The sequence below is a fragment of the Hemicordylus capensis genome, chromosome 4, assembly GCF_027244095.1.
Source record: "Hemicordylus capensis ecotype Gifberg chromosome 4, rHemCap1.1.pri, whole genome shotgun sequence".
NCBI lineage: Eukaryota > Metazoa > Chordata > Lepidosauria > Squamata > Cordylidae > Hemicordylus > Hemicordylus capensis.
In genome coordinates, this window is record NC_069660.1 from 149,664,517 (window position 1) to 149,684,424 (window position 19,908).

At 49.8% G+C, this 19,908-nt stretch overlaps 1 protein-coding gene across 4 annotated transcripts in view; it reads right to left on the reverse strand.

The window, feature by feature from the left end:
- The window catches only part of LOC128321989 (uncharacterized), an 81,689-nt gene that overhangs the window by 21,743 nt on the left and 40,038 nt on the right, over positions 1 to 19,908 (reverse strand). For 2 of the 4 annotated variants that reach the window (XR_008305457.1, XM_053242641.1), the window contains exons 1-9: positions 18,259 to 18,517; positions 15,888 to 16,070; positions 12,468 to 12,602; positions 9,782 to 9,956; positions 8,347 to 8,476; positions 4,774 to 4,888; positions 4,126 to 4,275; positions 1,241 to 1,383; positions 470 to 569 (exon numbers count right to left, since the gene is read on the reverse strand). Coding sequence is in view for 3 of the 4 variants with exons in the window: in XM_053242641.1 (XP_053098616.1) it covers positions 470 to 569; positions 1,241 to 1,383; positions 4,126 to 4,233 (351 nt within the window). In the remaining variant the exon portion in view is untranslated. Of the gene's footprint in view, positions 1 to 469; positions 570 to 1,240; positions 1,384 to 4,125; positions 4,276 to 4,773; positions 4,889 to 8,346; positions 8,477 to 9,781; positions 9,957 to 12,467; positions 12,603 to 15,849; positions 16,071 to 18,258; positions 18,518 to 19,908 lie in introns of those variants that run through there. The other 2 variants (XM_053242640.1, XM_053242642.1) reach the window with 2 other exon arrangements.

The following is a 19,908-nucleotide window of genomic DNA, read 5'->3' on the forward strand; positions in this document are numbered from 1 at the left end:
CTCTTCTCAACTACCTTGGCCAAGGCAAAAAGGCAAGATATAAACAGCTTGGCCCACTAACTCCACCCTGTTCTCCTTGCATATGAAATCACCTCGGATTCCTCCCTTCCATACTCCATAGTTCGCCCTTTTGTTTTTTAAATGAAAGCTGACATTTTTTCAGGGTGAGCTTTTTGTTGTGTGAATTTTGCCAATTTCTGTGGAACACAGGAAGCTGCCTTGCACAGTATTATATATACTGTATATTAATGTTGCTCAGTCTTTTCTACATAGACTGGCAGTGGCTTCTCCAAGCTTGCAGGCAAGAGTCTCTCTCAGCCCGATCTGGGAGATGCTGCCAGGGAGGGGACTTTCAATCTTCCGCATGCAAGCATGTAGCTTCTCTCTGCTTGTGAAATGGCAGGATACATGCAGCTCGGGTTACGCAGATGAGGAGCAGGGGACCCGAAGGCGGTTTCCACTTCTTTACCGCAACTCTGCTGCACTCCGGCATCCATTTTGCCACCTCAACGAGTATCTGGCTGTGGTCAGCAGCACTGAATATTGCCTGCCAGTGCTCCTGGCACTTGCTGCAAATGGAAAGACAGGAGAAGCAGTCAAACCCCACAGACCAGGAATGTTCAGCCTCTACACTGGGGGGAGCACTTTCTTCTCCAAACAGTCGCCCAGGCTCATGCGCTGACCCTCTACCAGGTCACCACGCTCCATATCTTTGCAGTGCAAGATTCACAGTTGTGGAGCACATGCTATCAAGCAGCGCACTACACACACGTGTATCTATCACATCCCTGCTAGTTCACAACGAAAAAGAGAGTTACAGTGCAGTAAGAATATCTGTATTTCTTACCAATCAGAAAGAAAAAATATGTTCTTTATGTGACACTGGGGCCAAATGCTTAACCATACCTTGATCACTACTATTCCCATATTCTGCTCTTCAACAAAAGTTCTCAAAGCGGTTTGAAAAGTTTGGAAGGGCTGCCAGGGGCCAGGCAAGACTCTCCCAGGGACCCAGCCCAGCCTGTGAGCCCCATATCGCCACCCCAGCCCTAGACCGCCCCCAGTTTCCATGTACTGTAGGCCAGGCCAGCAGGGAGGACAAAGGGGCACAACTGATGCATCTGCCGGGAAGCACACCCTGGGTTGCATCAGCAGCAGGGAGAAAGATGCTCTTTGGGGAAGCCCCACAGATCCCCAAGGGGGTCACCCAAATTAGTACAAGCTCCAGCATGTTCCATACCTGAAAGGGTGTTTGAGGAGGTATAGCACCACCTCCTCAAGATGATCTACTGCCAAGATGGGGAAGGCTATCAAGGCTACGTCTTGTCCATGTGGAACTCTGTCCTTCAACCAGATGAACAAGTGGTCCAGAAGTTCCTCCAACTGTCAGGTAAGAAGAGGGTTATTCATAAGGCACTAGGAAGCAAGGCTGGCTCAAGGGCTTTCACCGTCCTAGGCAGGGTGGATGCAAAGGCATCACAAACTTCTCTACTTTGCTACCAAGATTTTTCTGGGGCATCCTCTTGTTTGTGTGAGCAGCTAGTAATGAGGGAAGAGCACAAGCACTCGGATTCCTGTGCTGCTTCCTCAGTAGGGACTGGCAGAACAAGTTGTACACCTTGCAACCTGTGTAATGTTACAGAGGATTGTGGCACACATGATCCATTCATATGAGGAACTGTGAATGCCAGACACAGTGCAAGAACTTGGACATGCAGGACAGCTGCATTACTGCGGAGGTTGAACCAATCTGACCTAAGTCACCTAGAGATCTACATGACGGAAGATGGGTTTTTTTGGGGGGGGGTGGTTCTGGATCCCCTTTGTTTCTTAGCAGGTCTTATCTGGTAAATAGTGTCAATTATGGCATTTTAAAACTGTGCCTGCCACTCAGGGGGAACAGACCTGACCAAATTAAATTGTGGGACAAAGGGAGATGGTTGATTCTCAGTCCCTGCAGCGCCCTCTGCTGCTTGTAAATTAGAACTGGTAGACTGGAAGGATTCTGGCCTGTTCTCTCCATTTCCTGCCAAATTAGCTGAGGTACACTGAACCATTTTATAAGGGCCCCCTGCCACCATCTTAGGTGTAGCTGCTCCTTTAAAAACACCCAGTGCCCTGATATCAGCTGAGGAGGGCAGTGGATTAGCTACTGGGCGCCTTTTACCTAGGAAAAGCCACTGCCCAGGGGACTCACGGTTTTCCACAGTTTGTTTGTAAAGTTGGTGCTGGGCCCACGAGGAGCAAGTGAGGAGCGGTCTCAGCAGGCGGCCTGATTCCCGGACCTCCTGAATTGCTGGTGCTTGCACAGGGGGCGGAGACGCAGCCAGTACGAGTGGCCTGCAGGCGGCCATATCTGGTGCTGAGGAACTCTCCATATCCAGGGTCAGGCACACGAATGGCCCGCAGGCGGCCGTGGCCGACAACTGTGCTTTCCCTGAACGTGGCCCTCCTGGAAAGTCAGCGTGGGGACCTTTCCCCTTCGGAAGGCGAACGCTGTAGTGTGTTGATCGTCCTGATCACCACATGCAGTGCGGGAGGGGAGTAAGGGAAACAGAGGGACCAGCAGAAGAAAGAAGAAAGTAGATAAGGAAAGAAAGCCTGCAGCTTTCGAGGACAAAAAAAAAAGAAAAGAAAAAAGGGCGTGTTTATCCCCCTCAGCTTCAAGTAGGCGTAGCTTTCTATTTCTATCCAATCAACTGTCCTGCCTTGGAGCTTACAGGAGGGATAACTCAGAGGTGTCCTCGGTCCCAGCAACAGAGAACCAACAGATCTCACTTGATGCCTGGGAAACACTATTCCCTTGGTCATTAGCATATTCAATACTAAATATTGTGTGTGAATGTGTCCCCATTCCCTTCCCCCGCTGGGACTAAATCCCAAGGCACTAAAAGCTGCAGACAGATCTAAGAAAAGATGGCATCTAAAACTGTGGGACAAAATATGGCTAGTGAAGCTGGCCTCTTCTAAAGCTTATTTCAAAGGTAACATGCCCACATTTACAAAATTGGTGAGGGCCAGTATTAAATTATGTATCTCAGGGGAGTCTAAGTAGGGGAGGCAATATGATATTTGCAAATAACCTGTTCTAATAGTGAACTCAAATGGTTGAGCGCCTATAGATTGGAAAGCAGAAAAGGGCTACCCAACATATAAGGTTGGGGGTTTTTTTTTCCATCTTTGGAGGACTCCCAAGGTCTGCATGAGTAGATATATTTGTAAAGATATCTTAGAGAGCGCCTTCTTATGCATGATTCCCACCACACACTAAGGTCATCTGAGGAGGTCTGTCTTCAGTTACCATCATGTCTGGTGGCAACTCAGATGCGGACCTTCTTTGTAGCTGCTCCTGGGCTATGGAATGCATTCCCAACAGAAATCCATAATCTGTGTTCATTATTAGCCTTCAGGAGAGCGCTTAAGACCTATCTGTTTGGCTTGGCCTTCCAGGGTATTTAAACTTTTAAACTGTAAAGGTTTGGCCTGGTTTTCGAAGGTTTTAAAAACTGTTTTAATAATGGTTTTATGTTGTTGTTTTTACAGTTTTTGATTTTAATACTTAATTGATTTTGGTTTTGTTTTAATGTAAACCGCCCTGAGCCATTTTTTGGAAGGGCGGTGTAGAAACCAACCAACCAACCAAAGTAAGAAAGTAAGTAAGTAAAATAAAACAAAGAAGAAACAAAAACAGCCCAGTGATGCCTGAGTGTGCTCAGTAGTCACCAAGAACTACAAAATGTTGACGATGGGGAGAAAAGGACAGAAAACTTTGTATGTGGAGGGGTGCGGATTGGCCTGCTTGAGCTCCACTCCTGGAGGTGGACATTAATTTTGGGGAATGCAACCTTTTGTTCTGGATCCCATTGATTTGGTCTGAAGAGAGACTAAAAAATCTGAGCTGTGTTCCTTTGTTTTTTTAGCATTGTCATTCCTGTTTTACAGATCTATTTGCACCTAGTTTTATGAACATGGTTTGTGGATACCACCTCTGAGGTATCCAAATCAGTTAACACTCTAGAAGACCAAGTCGAATGCCATCACACATGCGGAGGATCAGGCTCCTGCAACCCAGTGGCATAAGACTGACTTGACATCCTTCCTGGGAGGCTCCTCACGGCTCCTTACCCACATCGACTTGCCGCTGAACTGCTTTACGAACTCGTGCAGCAGGTGGAATATATTTAGGAGGTCAAATGAACCTTCAGTGGTCAGATCCCCTGCCAAGAAGTGCATGACCTCCAGGAGCTGCTCGGAGTAGAGGAATCCACCGAAGACCTGAAACAACACACTTGTGAATAGCATGCATTGTCTGCCCGTTGCCCATCTGGGTGGGCAGGAAGACTGTCCAAAAGAGCAAAGGAAGCAATGGAACAAAGGAAGAGACACTCTCTTGGAATAGCAGGAGTGCTTTATATTAATACAGAACAAAGGGATCTAATACACAATACTGTGAATACAACTTGCTATAAGTACAAAGCCATGCTAATGTGCAAAACATATCATACACATACAATTGAACTACGGGTATATTATTTCCATTTCAACATGTATGGTTTTGTCAAGTCCCATTCACAGAAGGGTCTGACCCAACATGGCCATTCTTGCTTCCAGGAGATAGCACGTCACAGTTTCAAAGGTGCTGTAGCTCTCAGGCAGCCCTTGGATTGTCCCTGTCCTCAGAAAAAGGGAGTGTGGCGGCTCTTAAGGAGGATGTGGGACTCAGAGACACACTCAAACGGATTTAAGAAGCCCTCTGACTCATACGTTACTCACCGTTGCAATGTTGTAGCAGTTGCCGCTGAAGAAAGAAGGCTCAGGTTCTGTAGCTGGTCCCAGGGCAGAGAGAGCTCTTTTCACCAGGTCCTTGCCCCAAGGTGCATCAGTGCCTCTGCAATGGAAAGGAATAGGGATGGGACCTCACAAACTATTGCCCTCCTAGGTGGACCCAGCATGCAAAGCCTGGCCTTCCCCCATTGCAGGGGTGGAACAGGCTCCACTGCGCCGATTTCCTGTAGATGATGAATCACTCAAAGAAGATTAGAGTGCCTGATAATAGAGTGCAGACGTGGCATAGTGAGGAACCTGTGAGGAGGGGGAACTACTTAATCTATTTTGTACCTGTCCCATATCATCTTTTAAGTCCATTTGTCTGAAACAGATGCTTCCCAGGCGTGGAGGTGCTCCGTCAGATAACCGCCCAATTTTTGGAGCGGCAAGTCATTGTTGGCCTTTGGCCTGCTTATGCTGTAAGAAGGGCTGCTTATTGGAACCAGTGTTCCTATAGGAACCACCCTGTCTGTTCCAGTTGAACCTCTGGGTTCTAAAGTCTTGACCCCGGCCCCTAAAGAACCAGCATCCTCGAAAGGGCTGAAAGGAGGACTGAGTTAGTCGATAAGAGTCTTTTGGAAAATGGCTTATCAGATTATCTCAGGGCTGCTGGCATGGCCCCTTTTTTTGGTCTTTGGAATCTACTAGCACATCCTTAAGTGCATTCTTTCCAAATAACTTGGTGCCGTCGTACGCCACAGTGGCCAGATTATTTTTAGAAGTGGCATTGACCTGCCAATGTTTAAGTCAGAAGTGGAGGTGCCCTACAACTGCAGCAGCAGATGGCCGTGAGACAAACCTGATTGAATCTAAAGTGGCATCGGCCATAAAGGCCTGAGCCTTTTGGATTTTAAGCAGTTGCTGCCTCAGCTTTGTTGGATCCGTGGGTGTGTCATTCAAAAGGTCATCCACCCACAGCAGAGAAACCCTTGGCCACCATTGACGCTGCAGCTGCAGCCAACGTGGTCAGGGATGGATTATCATGGACATTGCGAAACGATAGTTCCGCCTTTTTGTCAACAGGATCTTTGATTGTGACCTCGCCATCCTTTGGCACTAAGGAGCCACTTACCAACTGGGCTATCGGAGCATCGGTATTGGGGGTCTTTAAGAGATCCACATGTTCCTTTTTTGGTAAGAATAGAATCTAGTGTCAGCCAAAAGGGTTTTTCTACTAGCCGCCGGTGATGCCCACATCTAATTATAACTTCAGAAAACAAAACTGGTAAAGGTAGAAGCATTTCTCTTGGCACCGCTCTAGGAAATTTCCCTATCCAGACTGAATAAGGTCAGGTCCTGAATTAGCTTGCAGGCCAATAGCCTTGAGGACACTTGACATCAGGGGAGAAAAATCATCTGCAATAAAGAGGCGTTGGAAAATATTACAAGGTTCCACACCCTCACCCCCAGACCACTCGCCCTCCTCCTTAGCTAGGGAGTCTGGATCCTGAATGTCTCCCTCCAAATTGCCACATTATCCCCGAGGCCAGTGTCACCAATACCAATGGGCACTGTCCCTGAAGTTAGCTTGTTTAGAACTAAGGGCCTCAGGTGAAAGGGGTTGGAATCCCCAGAATCTTGGCTGGAATTTTCAGAAGAACAGTAGTCCTTGGTGGCAGAAGCCTTATCCTTGGACTTCTTATGTTTTTTAAGATGTTTGGTTTTGGCCTTCGACTTGTGGGGAGAGGGACAAGGAGAGCTAGATGGAGCCGAATTTTCTGAAGAAGTTGCCTGCCTCTTGCGCTTGCTGGATCCCCTTTGTTTCTTAGCAGGTCTTATCTAGTAAATAGTGTCAATTATGGCGTTTTAAAACCATGCCTGCCACTCAGGGGGAACAGACCTGGGCAAATTAGATTGTGGGACAGAAGGAGATGGTTGATTCTCAGTCTCTGCAGCGCCCTCTGCTGCTTGTAAATTAGAACTGGTAGACTGGAAGGATTCTGGCCTGTTCTCTCCATTTCCCGCCAAATTAGCTGAGGTACACTGAACCATTTTATAAGGGTCCCCTGCCACCATCTTAGGTGTAGTTGCACCTTTAAAGACACCCAGCGCCTTGATCACAGCCGAGGAGGGCAGTGGATTAGCTACTGGGCGCCTTTTATGTAGGAAAAGCCACTGCCCAGGGAACTCACAATTTTCCACAGTTTGTTCATAACGTTGGTGCTGGGCCCACGAGGAGCGAGTAAGGCACAGTCTCAGCAGGCGGCCTGATTCCCGGACCTCCTGAATTGCCGATGCTTGTGAAGGGGGCGGAGATACAGCCAGTACGAGCGGCCTGCAGGTGGCCGTATCTGGGGCTGAGGAACTCTCCACATCCAGGGTCAGGCACATGAACGGCCCGGAGGCGGCCGTGGCCGACGACTGTGCTTTCACTGAATGTGGCCCACCTGGAAAGTCAGTGTGGGGCCCTCTCCCCTTTGGAAGGCGAACACTGTAGTGTGTTAATCGCCCTGATCACCACATGCAGCAAGGGAAGGGAGTAAGGGAAAACAGAGGGACCAGCAGAAGAAAGACAAAAGTAGGGTGTTTGTTTGTTTGTTTTAAAGTTATAACATATTCAAGGTAAGACAACAAGGGAATCAGAAAGGAGCAGTCATTAAGGAAACAATCAGAATTAGCAAAGATATGAGAGAAGGAAAAAGTCGCTGCCTGGAGCTTTCGAGGACAGAAAAGAACTGGGTGGGGTTATCCCCCTCAGCTTCAAGTAGGCGTAGCTTTCTATTTCTATCCAATCAACTGTCCTGCCTTGGAGCTTACGGGAAGGATAACCCAGAGGTGTCCTCGGTCCCAGCAACAGAGAAGGAATAGGGATGGGAGCTCACTCATTCCATCCTAGGTTGGACAGCACCACTTCCTAGCAACCTCCCTCCCGATGGGAGTCTCAGTCCTGCCATTGTCTTTCTATTGCTTGACCCTCTCTGGGTGGAGGAAGGAGAGCGGTCTGCTTTGGATTCACAAACTATTGCCCTCCTAGGTGGACCCAGCATGCAAAGCCTGGCAGCGATCCAACACAGAGCCTGGAGCGATCAGGCCAGAGATGGAGTCACAGCAGAACCTGGAATCCATTTACTGTCTTTTCAGGCCCACATGTTTGTCACCAAACAGAATGCAGTTCTGTTTAGAGCATGCCTTATGGCTTGAGCTGCCAAGAGGACAGTAGAAGTTCTGCTCTTGTGCTCTCCAAAGCAGCCTGGTACACAGGAATGAGCACGTGTGCAAGTTCACCTACTCTGGATCAAACAGCCATTAAGGGCCCAGCTATGGGGGCAAATTTGAGCACTGCTAGCCGTAGCTGTTCCCTCCAATAATCAATCCCTGGCTACTTCTGGAACTATCTAGAGAACTCCATTTGGAAACTGCTGTGGCAAGTGAGCCGAAGGAACCTGTATCCCTGCCGGGGCCATCCATCTGGCAGTCTCTGAACTTCCTGGGGCTCTGATCCCACCGGGTAATGTTCTGCTTGGGTAATGAAGTTCAGTGATTTTGGCAGGCAGCAGATCTTGTTCCTTTCTGACTTACGTTCTCCACAACGCAGGATGGGCAGGAGCTCGCACAGGTCTTCTGCTGCCATCTGCCTGATCTCTCCGTTGCAATCTAAAGCACAGAGGCAAGTCATTGCCACCGGACGTCCAGTCAGCTCATCAGGCAGCTGTGTAGTTGTATGATGAAAGACACAGATTAATGGCTGTCAGGAAAAACGGACCATCAGCTCCAAGAACAGGACTTTAGATTTATCCTCGGGGACATTTTGCACCTCACACGCCACTTCTGACCAGCCTGGAAAACCCATCCGTGTTGCTCATTATCGGGTAATCACCTAGTGGGGAAGAGGTGGCTACAGGCTCATTTGCCCTTTGGCCGTGGACACACATCACCATTAAAAGAACCATTTGAATCTCTGGTGCCAGCAGTGAATAGCAGTGACAGTCAAGAGAAATCCACTGTCCAGTCTAACCTGTTCGTCTTTTTTAATTTGTGGATTGTGACCCACAACGGAGTCACAGCCCCATTGCCCATGTGTGTTGCAGGAGCAGCAGCATCACTACTTCTTCTTCTTTAAGTTCTTTTTAAAGAAGAAGAGAAGTACACAAAGAAAGAGACAGTCAGGAATTAAAAGTGGGTCCCGCGTGGATGTTTTGGGATAAAAGAGGGTCAGTTTGTTCCGGGGGTGGTGGTCTTATTTTGGGGGGAGTTGTGTGATATCACCTCATTTAGAAGAAGACTGACTTCAGCCTCCTATATGTATGCATGGAGCCTGATTCTATGCATGCGTATTCAGACGTCAATCTTGCTGAGCTCAATGGGTCTTCCACCTAGGCTAGATCCTGGGAATAGGATTGCATCCCTAGACAGGGCTGGGAAAAATTGTTTTTTAAAAAAATAGGGAGATTGAGATTTTGCAGCTGCTCAAACAGTGGTGAGAAGAATTCCCCTGAATGCTTTAGACAGAGGAAGTGGTGTGAAGGATGAGAAAATTCAAGAAGTTTTATTTCATGAACAACAGAGCTTTGGCGATCTGGCTTTGTGTTCTGAGGCAAAGGCGGGATTTGGGACATGGCATTCTGTCTCTAGCTGTGATGTACATACAAGGATAACACGGGGGGATCGCTGGAGAGCTGCTATCAGGTCTAAGAATATGCCTTGCAAAGACCCCAATTCAAATTTCATCTCAACCATGGAGTCACTTGGCTGTTTTGGCAAGCTTCTCTCAGCCTCAGCCCCACTAGCTGCCACCTAGTTATCATAATAGTGGCCGACCTTTGCAGGGTTGTTGCAGAGTCTCCTGAGATCACTTCTGTGAAATGCATTAAATACTCTAGACATGCTATGTAGGTGCTAAGCATTCTGGTGGCTTATTGCATGCCGGGTGCCTTGCATTATGGGCCTGGGAGGGGAAGCCTTGAGAGGGGCTGGGAGTGCTGTGTTGCCTAAAGGGCTCCACCAAGGAACTCACATCAGCCTTGACCCCTGTGAGGATCCTGAAGAACTTCTGGAGAGGCTTCGGTTTGATGTTCAGATCTTCACACTTCAGGCCGAGGAGGACAGAAGCGAGTTCGATGACCAGCTTTTCCTCACTTAAGCCTTCTGGGAGAATACCGATTGAGAAACTGACGGGCTGCTCCAGGTCTCTGAAAAGGAGGAGAGAGAGCAACAGGAGTGGAAAAGAAGCTGTGGTTAACTAACAGCTTCTGTATCCCTCCCTAGAAAAGTCATCTGTGCTGCCCACTTTGTTTTTGCGGGATATGCAGGAAAACATATCCCTTGTCATTGAGTAAGGACTCCACAAGGCCGAGCAGCTAAGATCCACAGCAGCTGACATTTGGGGGTGAGAGTGGTGGACTAGCAACTACCCTTATGATACTGGAGCACAGAATGAGACATCTCTATGCAGTCATCAGGATCCTGCCAGTAGGTTTTTCCAAGGATCAGCAGTTGGTAGCAGATATAGCTCATCAGAAGCAAAACTAGGCAGTAGAGGAAGAAGCGTCCAGCTTCCAGTACAGATGCTCAGCAAAGGCCAAGCCAAACCAGATGGCTTTTACTTGGAGCCCCTTGACAGCCTTAGGCAATAGGACTGGTTTAAGCCGACTGCAGCTAGACGGGGGCCACAGCATTTTGCAGGGCCTCGTGCTGGGCTGTAGTCTGTGCAGAAAAACATGGGAGAGAGAGACTCAGAAGCCATACATAGTTGTTAGGATGCCAGGGACATCTCTATGGGACATACCATAGCTGGCCAACTAGTATGGGAGCGCTCTGGCCTTTTGACATGGAAGAACCTGCTGCAAGTCCCTCCCACCAAAGGAGGACCAGGCTGAGGCATATTCATCGATTTTATAGTGCCTCGTAAGGGTGGGTGGAGAGGCCCAAGTAGCCGTTCTGCATATCTTGTCAACAGATGCATTTGTGGAGAAAGGTGCCGAAGTTGCTGCCGCCCTTGCTGAGTGTGCGAGGATGCGAGCGGGAGACCTGAGATGCTGAGACTCGTAGGCTATAGCAATAAAGACCTTTATCCACCTTGTGATCGTTGCAGACGAAACAGCCGTTCCCATAGACCATGGATGGAAGGAAGTGAACATAGCATCCGACACTCTAAAGGAAGCTGACCTCTTGATCTACGCCTTACAGCAGCGCCGGACATCTAGTCTGTGTCACTGTCTTTCTTTAGGATGAGATGGAGTGACTTCCAGGAAGATAAAGAAGGACTTGTTGACCTACGAGGCCCTCAGTTCAGAAAACCGCTTGGTGGCTGTGACCACCATGTGGAAAACCAACTGGAATGATAAAACTCTACTCGGGACACTTTGAGTTGGTTCAAACAGAGGAGACTGAAGAGTACGGAGGACAGTAAGTAATTCCCACATGGGAAACCTATGTGCAGGTGGCATAGACAGCAGAGGGGTGAATCTCAGGAAATGTCGTAGATGAGTGTGCAACTGGGTGATCTATGTATACCCACCGGATATTAGGGTGACCAAGGACGCCGCTTGTCTGTTAAGAGTCTTGTGTCATAATCCCTTCTCTAGACCTTCCTGCAGGAACAGGAGGGGGTGTTGTAAGGTTGCAGTGTCCCAGGGAATGGAGTGATGGGCCATGCAACGCAAAAGGGTTCCCCAGGGGTACTGGTAGATCCTTTCAGTAAATGCTCAGTGGGATGCTATACCCGTGCTGGCTTAACAGCCGCTGCCTAGTCTCCAAATGGCGAGTTGTAACCAGGCTGGGATTGAATGGTGAACTGGGCCTTGAGAGAGAAGTCTGTGGTCCGAGGGCAACTCCCGGGGAGGTTCCGCTGACAGATGAAACAGTTCCGGAAGCCACAGTCTCCTGGGCCAAAACAGGGTGATGAGCAGAACAATTGGCCTGCCAACCGACGTACACTGCGCCATACTCAGGTCAGGAGAGGAGTCGGGGGGAAACACGTATAAAAGACCCTTTGGCCATGGGCTCGACATCGTATCCATGGCGGTTGCCCCTTGGCTGGGTAATCTGGACATGAAAGAGGGTAGCTTCGCGTTGTTGGAAACTGCAAATAGGTCCATCACTGGAACCCCCATGCGTTCCGAGATCTGGTGACGGACCCTTGGATGTATGGACCATTCTCTTGGACAGATGTCTGAGTGGCTGCACCAGTCGTCGAGTCAGTGTCGACTCCTGGCAACCATAGAGCCCAGTGGTTGTCTTTGGTAGAATACAGGAGGGGTTTACCATTGCCATCTTCCATGCAGTATGAGATGATGCCTTTCAGCATCTTTCTATATCGCTGCTGCCCGATAGTCTGGGATACATACCAGCGAGGATTCGAACCGTCAACCTTCTGCTTGTCACGCATTTCCCTGCTGCGCCACTTAAGGTGGTACTTCCTGTAATTTGTAGGCCTTACTAACGTACAAACTAGAAGCATAAAAGCAGCAAAGAAAGTATGAATGTGTTCCCCAATAGTGGGACATTCGAGGTCAAATAAAGGTCCAGCAGAGGATCCTATGTCCCATGAGAGAGAGCATGTGACCTCCGGTTAGTTGCCCGTGTTGAGAATGATATGTAAGCAAGCACATCCCTGAAGTAAGTATCCTCGCCAGGGAGGGCGTACCAAGTGATAAGAGGGACACCCCAGTAGTGTAAATTAAAAAGACATTTAGTCTTACCCAGGCCTCAGTTGGAAAGAGGAGACCTGTTCCATTCTGGACTTTGGAATCTATCTGAGGCCGGAGAGTCTCCTGGGGACTTCAATTTGTGTTCTGCTAGACTGGCGACATAGATATTAATGTCCCTGAAAGGTCCTGTGAATGAAAAAATTAATTATGTCCTTTAGGGGTTGTTGATCTGCAGGCACAAGGGACTGCATCTCTAGCCCCTGTGATTTGGATGACCACTATGTGAAGATGAGCTGGGCCAGATGGGCCGTGGGCCCAGTCCAGCCTGGCTGCTCCGATGCTATTACAGAAACAACGGTCATATACCTTGTTGTGTACTGCCCAGAGCCCTTGGAAAAGGGCAGTGCAGAAGTGCAATAAACAAGGACTAAACTAATCATTAATCAATCATCCTGTGGTTTCCCATTCAAGTGTGACCAGGATTGGCCCTGCTCCGCAAATGGAAGCACTCCTCGCTTGCCCCGATAGAACCAGTTCTACCAGTCATAGGGGCCTGCATTGCAACAAATCTGTTAGTGTGTCCCAGACAAGGTGTGGCATACACACATTTCATAGTAGCTGCGGTGATATGGACCTGGTTATAAGACTGCGACCCAGCCTCTAAGGAGAGGCACTTCAGCAGAAGGAAGGGATGCCCATAAAGCTGGTCTGAGGAGCATTTTTTTCCGCTTCCCCCCCTTCTCCCTCCATTAGCCCTTCGCTCCCTAGAGGTTCCTATGGAAGGAAAGGGGTAGTTGCCAAATATGACTCCTAGGGGGCCTTGCATGATTGCATCCTCACAAAATTGGCTCTTAGGCAATGCTGCATGGAGGGGCCCTGCAGCCCTGCCCTCCCAGGCTGGCTAGGCCGTGCTGCCTGAGGGGACGATTTTGGAATCACAGTGAAGAGCCCCCTCTCTATCACTGTGCTCCTCCAGGTCAGATTTGTGCTCAGAGGCAGGAATAGACCCAATGTCCTTCTTTCTGGAAGGCAGGGACCTGGGATTAGATGGTAAAGGATCCCCAGAGTCCTGGTCAGAAGGATCCGAAGAATGCAAGGTTCTAGATTCAATCATCAGCTTTTTTTAAAAAAACCTTATGTCTTTTAAGCTGTTTCTGTTTAGATTTTTTACTTCCTCATGTAGTCTGACCTGGTGATTAACATCAATAATGGCATTCCAGAACCATGCCTGCCTGCAACTTTGGAGGGACTGCCTTAGGAGACTAGAGGAAACTAAAGTAGAGCCTGGTTTTGCAGCAGCTCCCTCAGCACCAACATTCTTGATTCCCCCAAGGCCTCTTTTTGCCCCCAAGAAGACCCCTTTACCTCCCTTGGGAAAAGCTGGGTCTCACTCATCGCTGTGCTGCCGGATTCCCGCCAAGACTGAGCCGTTCTTTTGGGGGCTGTGCCATCTTGTGTTATATCACTGCTGCCTGATATAGGAGTTTCCCATTTTCTGGGAAAACACACCAGCAGGGATTCAAACCAACAGCCTCCTGCTCTCTAGGCAGGTTGATTCCCCACTGTGCCATTAGGTGGCCTCAGAAGCGGCAACTGCCATCTTAGCTGGGCCTGGGGTTTCCTTCCCTCCCAAGGCCCTGGTTTTCCTTGAAGATGGCGGATCAGGTAAGGGAGCTTTGAATTTGCCAACATCGCAGATAAAGTGCTCCCTGCCTGTGATGGCGAACAGCAGTGGGACTCCTTTGACGGCTTGACAACGTGATGGGCTGCCGTGCCCCGAGCCTCGCAGCCCTAAGGTGGGAGACTGAACAGGGACCTGGTAGCGTACTGCGTGGGCAGCTCTATGGCAGACATCACAGATGCTGTAGAAGCAGATGGCGTGGGCGGCTTTATATCAGTTGTTGCCAGCGCTGTTTCCGATGCTGTCCCGGGCAGCGGGGTGGGGGTGGGGGGCTGTGAGAGACCTTATGTGGCCTGGGAAGAGTGTCACTGAACTGCTCCCTGCTCTGCAGATTAATATGTTCTAAACTGCCTCCGTAGTCCATGCACTGGGGCAGGGGGAGGGAGACGGAGGAGTGGGTTGGATAAAGATAGGGTAAAAAAAATTGATCCAAAGGAGGGAGCCATTGACTTTGGGGGGGGGAGGAGGAGGAGGAGGCCTGCACTTTAGTTCCCACTCTCACTCATGCTGGATTGGTGGCCTTCCTAGAAGAGCATGCAATTTTTTAAGTCGAAGGGGTGGCCATTTTGGAGGACTCACTGTGCTGCCTCGAAGACCTATCCGCCTGATTTCTTCTGACCTTGGTGGAGGATTTGCTGTGATAGCCTCGAAAATCGCCTCTCACCTTCCGAAGGTTCCAGGGAGGCTGCAGATGAGGCACTGGCAGAACGGTGGGCCGCTGAAGACCGCGTCTCACAGCCCGAGGGCGGGAGACGCACGGCGGACCCGGCAGCATACGGCAAGGGAGGCTGAAAAGCGGCCGTCGCCGGGAGGGAAGACACTTCGGGTAGCTGATCAGCGGCCGATCGTGCTGCTGGTGGCTCCGCAGCAGGGAAAATGGGCAGCCCTTCAGTGGCCATTGTTGCTGCTATCAGGTTGTGGGAGGTGGGCCCCGAAAAAAGGCTGAGATTGACCTGGCCCTGCGTTGCTTTGCCACAGTCCCCTCAGGACTAACACAAGTATTCTGCCCTGATCTCTGTGCTCCATGCAACGAAGGGGTGGGGGGGGGGAGGAGAGGCAGGAAAGTGAAATTTTTATTTCACACACACACACACACACACACACACACACACACACACACACATATATATATATATATATAGAGAGAGAGAGAGAGAGAGAGAGAGAGAGAGATCCCCGCCCAGAAAGAAGAGAAGAGATCCTAAGGGAAGGAAGTAATGGAGGAAGGAGATGAGAAAAATCAGAAGAGGTGCAAGAGCTGAGGAAAAACACTGCCTGGAGCTGCTGAGGACAGAAAGAACTGGGGCGGGGTTATCCCCCTCAGGCTCTGGTGGGAGTGTCCTCTTATCGTATCAAATCAGATTCTGTCCTGCCTTGGAGTTCTTGAGAGGGATAACCCATAGAGATGTCCCTGGCATCCTAGCAACCAAGAAATTAGTTTTGTCCATAATGGGCCATTGAAAATGTGATTTTCCAATAGAGCCAGAACACTTGGAAGGCTACAAAACAATGATCCAGGTTAAAGTCCATTTTATATTCTCAAAGCTCTGGGGACAGGCCTTTTTCAGTCATGGTACTGCAGCTATTGAATGCCCTCCCTGGGGAAAACCGCCAGGCCTCCTCTTTCACAACCTTTGAGGTGGCTGTGAAAATCCTCCTTTTCTGAAACAGTTTATCTGCTAGTTTTTCTGCTGCTGATTGATTTTTAATCTCTGTGCTAGAATGGTGGGACAAAGAGAAATGAAATAATACCTTAAATGACTGAACCTTCAGAGGTGTTCCTCACTCACCAGGCATTCAGTGCATGAAGTCTTGGGGGCATCTTTCCTTCCTCACACGCTGGATGAAACGCTTCCTTACCCGGTGGAGTTTTCCTTTGCCATTATCTTTAAAGGCTTGCTGCACTACACGAATGCTGCTTGCTCCTGCACTCCTGACCTGCTCATCCTCATGCTCGGCCATCCCTTCAAGCCCTGAGGGGGCAAGAGAAAATAGATCAGCTGGCCAAAGATGCACATGTGACTCCCCTCCCCCCACCCCATCACCAGTGGGATGTATTTCTTTAGACTTCTAGCCCACTCCATCTCAAAGGGCAAAAACCCGATGCAAATACTCTGGCAATTTGGCTGTAGGAGAGGGAATAATGGGGGTGGGGGACAGCCACCAAGAATGCTTCTCTCTGCTCCCTTTGTGTCTGAACCTGACCGAGGCACAGAGGATACCAATAGGGCAGCTGAGAGGAAGCTTTTTCTAGCAGATGTCACACAAAAGCCACTTACACATTACTGGTTCTTGGGTAACCTGGAATAGGGATGTGCATAAAACCGGTTCTCCCGGTGCGGTTCGGGTCCGAACCGGGTCCGAACCGGACCGGGGTGGTTCGGTTTTGGTTTTGCCGGACCACCCCCGGTCTGGTTCGGATCCAAACCGGTTCGGATCCGAACCGAACTGGTTCGGATCACAAAAAGTGGCTGGTTTTGAGGGGGACATTGTGTTCTACCTGCCACCCAAATTTCAAGTCGATTGGACCTTCCTCTGATCTTTTACAATTTTTTTAAAATTAATTTTTGCCCATAACTCACAATGTGGAGCCCTTAGGGGCAAAAAAGCTGGGGTGGGTGGTAGCCACCCATGGGTGTCCTCCACCCCAAAAATCCCAAGGCAATTGGTGGCTCCTAGTATTATTGGTGAATTTTTGAAGAAAAATTTTTCCATTGGCTAGAATGGGGGTTTAGGGCTGCCCCAGACCCACCTCTGTGGGGTGGCAGCACCCCCAAAGTGGGTCCGGGGCCATGGCAAAAATGCCCTCAGTCCCTCCCAGCAATCCCCGTAGAGATAGGAGTGATGGTTCTGTTGTTTTTCTGAGGTGTTCTGAGTGTAGATTCTATGATAGCTAATGAGATTTCCAATGAGACACCATGAATCCACTCTCATTTGCTATCACAGAATCCACACTCACTCAGAACACCTCAGAAAAACAACAGAACCATCACTCCTATCTCTACGGGGATTGCTGGGAGGGACTGAGGGCATTTTTGCCATGGCCCTGGACCCACTTTGGCGGTGCTGCCACCCCACAGAGGTGGGTCTGGGGCAGCCCCAAACCCCCATTCTAGCCAATGGAAAAAAAAATTTTCTTCAAAAATTCACCAATAATACTAGGAGCAACCCAACAATTGCCACCCCATCTTTTTGGCGCCTCTCTCTGGGCGCCCTAACACGTAACACCTAGTCAGTCCATCTTAATGCCTACCTACTACCACCACTCCTATCCAAGCAAGTAAGAGGAGGAGGACACTCAGAGAGACAACACCCACTCTCTGATCTAACAAAAAGGCCACTGCTGTGCTGCCTGCCAGCACAGCAGCAGCAGTGGAGAAGCACACTAAGCACAAGAGCAGCACACACAGAGAAGAAGCAGGAGGCGGAGCAGCAGAGCAGCAGACCTGCCGCTCTGCATGATGGGTGATGTGATGCCCAAAGAAACCACCGCCTCACTCAGTGCCTGCCACTGACTAGGCCCGACAGACAGAAGCCAGCCAACCTGCTCTGCTCTGCTCTGATGCTCCCCATGGATGATGCACACACACCCTACATCTGCATCCCAATGACCAGACCAGACCAAGTGCGCAGAGTCAGCACAGGCCAGCAGCCACCAGCCCAGCAACAGCTACTACTGCTACCACCACAACCAGTGTTGCCGCTACAATCACATTCCCAGTCCAGTCACGCGCGCCACAGCCTGAGCCTAGCACACAGCCAACAGCTGCTGCCAGCCAGTGCCTGGCAAGCCCAGCCAACATGAGGAGGAGAGAGCTAAGTAGACGGCGCACGCACATCACCAACCCATCACGACGGCGCAACTGCAAGGGGAGAGGGCACAATTACAGGCAGCAGGAGGAGGAGGAGGCGGCGAGGCAATCCTAGCACAGATTTGAAAGTTTAAAATCCACCAGGACATCTTCTAGAATCTAGACTTCTGTTTTTTCTACCACCAGCTGTAGAGTCTAGTTAGTCAGTGTGTTGTGCAGCTGAGCTGAGCTGCGCTGCGCTGCGCAGCGTGTGAGGAAGGATGATTGTGGCTAGTTCTTTAGTTTCAGCAGACTGAGCATTGAGCATGGGCAGTGGCCTTGGGAAGCAACACAATTACACGACACTCACCTGCTGCTGCTGGTTCTAGAAGTTGCCTCTTCTCGTCTTTTCACCTCTTCTTCGTGTGTGTGTGTGTGTGTGCAGTGAGTGCATGCCTTTTGCCTTGCTGGAAAGAAATGCTTCTCTGGTCCACCACCACATATTTGCTCAAGGACACAGAGAGGCCCAAGGCAGGTGGTGGCACCAGTGTGAGTGCATGTGTGCTGGTGGTGTTTGCCACCACAGGTGTTTTGTGTGTGTGTACTGTGTATGTGTGCGCTGCTAGCTAGGAGGGGGGAGGGAGGGAGGCAGGGGGGAGGAAAGGGGATGGGGAGAGGGATGTAGAGGGGATTGAAGGGGGGGAGGGTCCGGCTCAGAGTTGCTCAGCCACATATTTGTGCACACACGTGCTCACGTGTGTGCTTCGGTGGGAGAGACCAGACTCTCATCATCTGCCAGACCGGGGTTGGGGGCAGGTGAGGCGGTGGTGGGCTGGAAGGGAGGGAGGATGGAAGGTGGTGAAGAGGAAGGGGGGAGGATGAGAGGGGAGGGATGGAGGGAGGCATAGGGGGAGGGAGTTGGAGGGGGGAGGAAAAAACATGTAGACAGACACACACCACACTACACACAGAAAGCATCCACACACAGAGACAGTGCTAGGCATCCATTCACACAGACAGACAGACAGACAGACACACAACAGGAAGAGACAGACTGAGCCTGCACCACACACACACACACACACAGACCCAATTCCCCCCCTGCACAGTTATCAATCAATATGTTGTGTTGGCAGCCAGTTCATTGCTATTCTGATGGTTTAGGGTTTTTTGCCATCAGCCAACATCAACAGTGACCACAATCAAGATGAACATAAGATGATAATAATTCATTCGTTTCATTAGAAAAAATCATCCAATCATTTTCTCCATGTAAACCAAGCCCCCCACACATGATTTCTGGCAACATTTTCAATAAAATCAATTCATTTGGCATTCATCATTTTGTTCTCCCTTTGTCACCTTTTTTTCTTTCTTTTGCATAATTTTGAGGCTTGATTTTAACATGGGGTTTTTAAAGAAAAATTTATTTACATGTTTATTTACATACAGTATTTACATATCTACACTGCATTTTTGAACGTATACCCACCGCTGCCGCTAAGTCTAGTACTCTGTGGGCTGTGCTACTTTGGGGGTGTGTGCCGTGCCCACACCAGGTCCCCAAATGCTGACAGGTGGATAGATAAAGGGCCTGTGCTGGTCAGCATTGGGTTTCTTTTTAGGTGGGCGTGGGCACTGTAAACATCTGGCCAGTCGCAGCACTACAACTACTACTAAAACTGCATCTCTGTGTGGGCACACTACACGCTGCGACTGGCTGGCACGGCTCAGCATCTGTCACATAAGCTCAGCTAGAGGTAGAAGGGGGGAGGGGAGGGATAAGCACAGAGGTCGAGCCAGGCAGGTGACCAACCATGGGGCAACCCACGGTAATCACTCGCCCGGCTCAAACTCCAGCTTGGGGTAGCCCAACAGGGGGAGGTTCACCTTAAGGAAGACCAGCTGCTCCACCAGACCAGGGTCCAAGCGGGAGCGAGAGGGTGTCACCACGTCCCCGGCACGTGAAAACACCCGCTCGCTCTGGACACTGGTTGGGGGGCAGGAGAGGAGGCGCACA